Source organism: Octopus bimaculoides, chromosome 22, assembly GCF_001194135.2.
Source record: "Octopus bimaculoides isolate UCB-OBI-ISO-001 chromosome 22, ASM119413v2, whole genome shotgun sequence".
NCBI classification, from domain to species: domain Eukaryota; kingdom Metazoa; phylum Mollusca; class Cephalopoda; order Octopoda; family Octopodidae; genus Octopus; species Octopus bimaculoides.
The window spans coordinates 186,167-190,999 of record NC_069002.1 but is presented as its reverse complement, the minus strand read 5'-3'; the positions used below and the strand labels follow the sequence as shown (position 1 = coordinate 190,999).

At 34.5% G+C, this 4,833-nt stretch overlaps 1 protein-coding gene across 1 annotated transcript in view; it reads left to right on the top strand.

Moving 5' to 3' along the window:
- LOC106878713 (intermembrane lipid transfer protein VPS13A) overlaps positions 1 to 4,833 on the top strand; it is a 126,965-nt gene that overhangs the window by 57,441 nt on the left and 64,691 nt on the right. Inside the window, exons 24-29 of the mRNA XM_052975632.1 lie at positions 759 to 906; positions 1,052 to 1,112; positions 1,339 to 1,577; positions 2,483 to 2,556; positions 2,920 to 3,059; positions 4,136 to 4,248. Coding sequence (XP_052831592.1) covers positions 759 to 906; positions 1,052 to 1,112; positions 1,339 to 1,577; positions 2,483 to 2,556; positions 2,920 to 3,059; positions 4,136 to 4,248 — 775 coding nt within the window. The remainder of the gene's footprint in view (positions 1 to 758; positions 907 to 1,051; positions 1,113 to 1,338; positions 1,578 to 2,482; positions 2,557 to 2,919; positions 3,060 to 4,135; positions 4,249 to 4,833) is intronic.

Here is a 4,833-nt window from a genome sequence, read left to right as displayed (position 1 = left end):
CTGGACTGGCTTGTGTGGGTGGCACATAAAAGACACCATTTCGAGCGTGGCCGTTGCCAGTATCGCCTGACTGGCCTTTGTGCGGGTGACACGTAAAAGCACCTACTACACTCTCTGAGTGGTTGGCGTTAGGAAGGGCATCCAGCTGTAGAAACTCTGCCAAATTTAGATTGGAGCCTGGTGTAGCCATCCGGTTTCACCAGTCCTCAGTCAGATCGTCCAACCCATGCCAGCATGGAAAGCAGACGTTAAACGACGATGAGGATGATGATGTCTTACTTATTGCTCAATCATCTTCGTTTTGTAATTTTTAAAAAATTTTTCTTTAATGCTTATTACATTTCTATTGTTCATGATCTGGTAAATTATTTCTTTCTTGCTTGTTGTTCAGTGTACTGTGCATTGTTTATCACATTTTAAATTGCTCATTGTCTCATTTAATTTCCATTGTCTTGTTTAATGTTCATTGGATTGCTAGAAATTGGTTTCTCTTTTCATGACACTAGATTTTCTCTAATAGAATTTTACTTTTGTTTTAGCGTAGGGCTACTCTGACCAAGCCAACACAATCTATGATCAAAAGACATTGATCATCTGTCATTTATTCAGTGCACCTAAGACTACATTAACTAACATTTCTTTTATGGCGGTCTGGTGTTATTTGATAGATATTTGGTTGCTATGTCTAGCAAGTTGAACCACCACTTAGAGGTTTCTATTGACACAAATGACGTTTTTTAATGATTCTCATTCTACAGGACAAGAGACAAATTCAGCCAGACACAGAAATACCATTCCTAAAACTGGTACGAAACAGTGTATTAGGTAGGACTGTTGTTCGCAAATGCTCAGAAACAGTTCCTGATGGAATTTCTCCAGCTGAGGAACCTAACAGAGAAAATAGTCGTAAGTAAACACACACATCACATCACACATACAAACACACAGACCTGTACACACACACACACACACACAAATGACATCAAGATTCAATTTTCTAATTTGATTCTAATGTTTTTTATTGTTATTTTCATTTATTTTTTTCCTTAAGCAGAAGAATATTTTGGTTCAGCTTCTGAGAATTCAGACGAAGAATTACCATTACGTCACAAGTAAGCAATATATTAGTTTCTATTTTTAACGAGTAGATTTCCTTATTATATTGATTTAATTTTTTTAACAAGTCGACATCCTGTGTGTTTTAATTAATTTTCAGTGTAATCAAAATTTTATAAGATATCTAATTTTATATAGAAATATATATATATATATATATATATATATATATATGTATTGGTGTCTATTCTACAGATTTTAAATTTGTAATTTATCTTGCAGAACTTGTGACGTCAAACCTGTAGATGACCATTCTTCAGCTTCAAACACAATAACAATTCTGACAAGGGTCGTTCTTAATGAAGCTGTTTTACAATTATCAAAGAAGATCGACAAACGAGAGTCTCCTTATCTAATGTTCCGAATCAACAAATTATATGTCGATAGTGCAATAACAGTGTATGGAATGGTCATCAATGCCAGTCTTGGTGGCATTGAACTTGTGGATAAAATTCATATTGGTAAGTGCACCTTATGCTTTATTATCTGTGTGTCTGCCTCAACAAATTCCATCTGACTCATGCAGGCTTTAAAAAGTGGACCTTAGATGTGAGTTAGATGGAATTCGTTGAGGTAGATTTTCTATGACCAGATCCCCTTTTTGTTGCCAATCCTCACCTGTTTCCAAGCTAGAAAATATTTTTCCAGGGCTGTGCATTTTTTTCCACAGAATAATAATCAAAATGAACTGACTTGCTTGTATGACAGTTGTGCCTGTTGACAAGCATCATGTGACATCAAGACAAACTTACATACACACACATACACTCTCTCTCCCCCACTCTTTCACACACGTTCTCACTCTCTCTCTCTCTCTCTCTCTCTCTCTCTCTCTCTCTCTCTCACACATTCACACAACAAAAAACAAAGAAAAACTGAAAAAAGAAAGAAAAATTTATATGCAATCTAGGTAAAAATATACAACGTTAAGTTGGTTTACATGCTAGCCATGTGCATGTGTGTTTGTAAATATATTCTTGTACATCACTATATATATATTCTTGTACATCACTATATATATATTTATGCATGAATATGTGTGACTATGTAGGTATAAATACTCTTGGTGTGGTGCAAGTATAATGAAAAAAAAAAAACAGATGAGTAGAGGTTAAATTTAGTGACAATTGTTTCACTAGAAACCTTTATTTAATGTAGTTATAATACAATATCTTGGATTACTTCACAACACCTCACAATGCATTAAAAATGTAAAAATGTGTCAAAACAATTTTTGTGATTTTTAAATAAAAAATGTGTCATGTCATTTTCCTTCATGTATGTATGTGCGTGTGTGTATACATGTATTTGAGTGCAAATATGTATTCCATGCTTGTTCTTATATTATTACTTTTGTCCATTCCAGGACCATCTGGAGAATATCTTGAATTGATACGAAGTAAATCCAATGATAACTTGGTATCCATCACTTATAGAATGGTACAGAACAATTTATCTGCCTTCTGTTTAGCTAATCTGATATTGTTGAGAAATGGAATGGCCTTCAGTCTTAGATTTAATTCATTGCTCTTGCCATATATAAACTATATCAAACAATATACACTATTTGACCACACACACACACACACACACACTCATGTGCATGCCCATATATAAATGTATACTTACGTGTATAGGCACATACGCATACATACACATACATGCATGATAACAGGCATATACTGCTATTATAATTTTCCACATTGACACAAATTTTAGTGGACCAGCATGCTTGACTGAATCAGTAAAACTTAATAACTATGGTACATTCAGATCTTTGATTCATATTTTATATTTTTTCAGACTGATCCAAAATGTCCTGATTTTGGAGTCTATGGCTATGTAATACAAGGGGTACAATTAAAGATGGACACCATTTCATTTTTTCTCCACCAAGTTGGTATAACACATCTAAACACATACATGACACGTTTAATAAACAGGTAAGTCATTTGTTTAAGCCATTAGCATTCAGATTACTTCCTCACCACTAAGCCATGTGCGTCTACATTTCTACATGGTGATCTCCTGGAATGTGAACATTGCAGTTTATTGCTGTGATGTTCCCTGTGCTACATGATAATTCCTGGCATTTGACATGTTGCATCCATTCTGGTGATCATTTAAACTAATGAATGGGATCTGATTTTGACATACAAAAAATAAGAAGACATTTCATCCATTGTGCTGTAGAATGGTGCTTTGTAGACTGCTAGCACCCAAAATCATGCAAATACAATATGTCAACAACCTTTGAGGTTGTTTTGCTCAAGAACACAATGCGTTGCCCAGGAATCACAATCTCAGAATTGTGAGTCCAACACCCTAACTACTAAGCCATGCACCTCCTCATAATCATGAGTGATGAGTCCAACAGAAGAAGGGGTTTTTTTGGTACATAAATAAAGTGGCATGATTTCTCTACTTTCTCACAACCAATTAATAGAGAGAGAGAGAGAGAGAGAGAGAGAGAGAGAGAGAATTTTTCTGGGTTGTGTCTGCTTATCTGGGAAAAATTACATATTTTGGTAAAATATTAAGAGATTTGAAAAGTTTAAAGTGTTCTGAAATCTATAAGTTATGCTCTTTCTGAATAAAACAAAGCAGCATTTCAAATTTTTCACCATGTTAATGGTTATCCCATGCGTCATCACCTTTGATCAATACTATATCTTTTGACCCTGGGAAGGATGTAAGGCAAAATTGATCTTGGTGGAATTCAAACTCAGAGTGCAGAGAACTGGAGCAAATATTACAAGAAATTTTATGCAATGCTCTAATGACTCTGTCAATTTGTTCCTTTGTTTGAAAAGGTTTACTTTTAAATTAACTGCTAAGCTTTTCATGTAAATGATATTAGATATAGTAATAAGGCAGTGAGCTGGTAGAATTATCAGAGCATAGGAAACATTGCTTTGCTGGCTATTTGCGTTCTAGCCCTCCAAGACTGATGACGTGTAAATAGTTATCATTCCTTCCCAACACTTGATTGATTTTTTTTTTTTTTTTTTTTTTGCAGCATAAATGAAAAGAAAATGAAAACTAGCACCACAAGTAGCATTTCCAACTCTGATTCCTTCGAGGACTTCAGAATTCTAGAACCTCTAACCCGGATGGTTTCTGTTACTACCAGTATGTAGACCTCACGTTTTCAAAGTACTGTGACTCTGTGTGTGTGTGTGTGTGTGTGTGTGTGTGTGTGTGTGTGTGTGTGTGTGTGTGTGTGTGTGTGTGTGTGTGTATGCTATGTTTCAAGCATTTTTAGACCGTTTTCTAATGACTGAAACATGTAAACAATAAAAGATAAATTAAAACTATCATAATTTTATTCAAGAATATTTTGTTGAGTTTATGCTATGAACACTCGTGTCTTCTGTCTCTTTGCATTGTTTATGAAGATGGATATGTCACATATCTCATTAATTATAAATTTGTGTGATATTGTTCCAATACTAATTGCCAATTAATAATATATGGGAGTGTGGTACCCCACAGAGATACCTGTGTATGCATGTGTGTAAACACACATTTGTCTATGTGTACTTATATGTATAGATAGACATGTAGATGTATATGTGCACACTTGCAGTATACAACCAATAAATGATAACTTTAATTGTTCCTGAGTGTTGTAAGCCTGTCGGACATGTTAAAAGACTTAGGTCCTAACAAATCCTGAAACTGAACATATACATGCATGTACATATCTATATATAT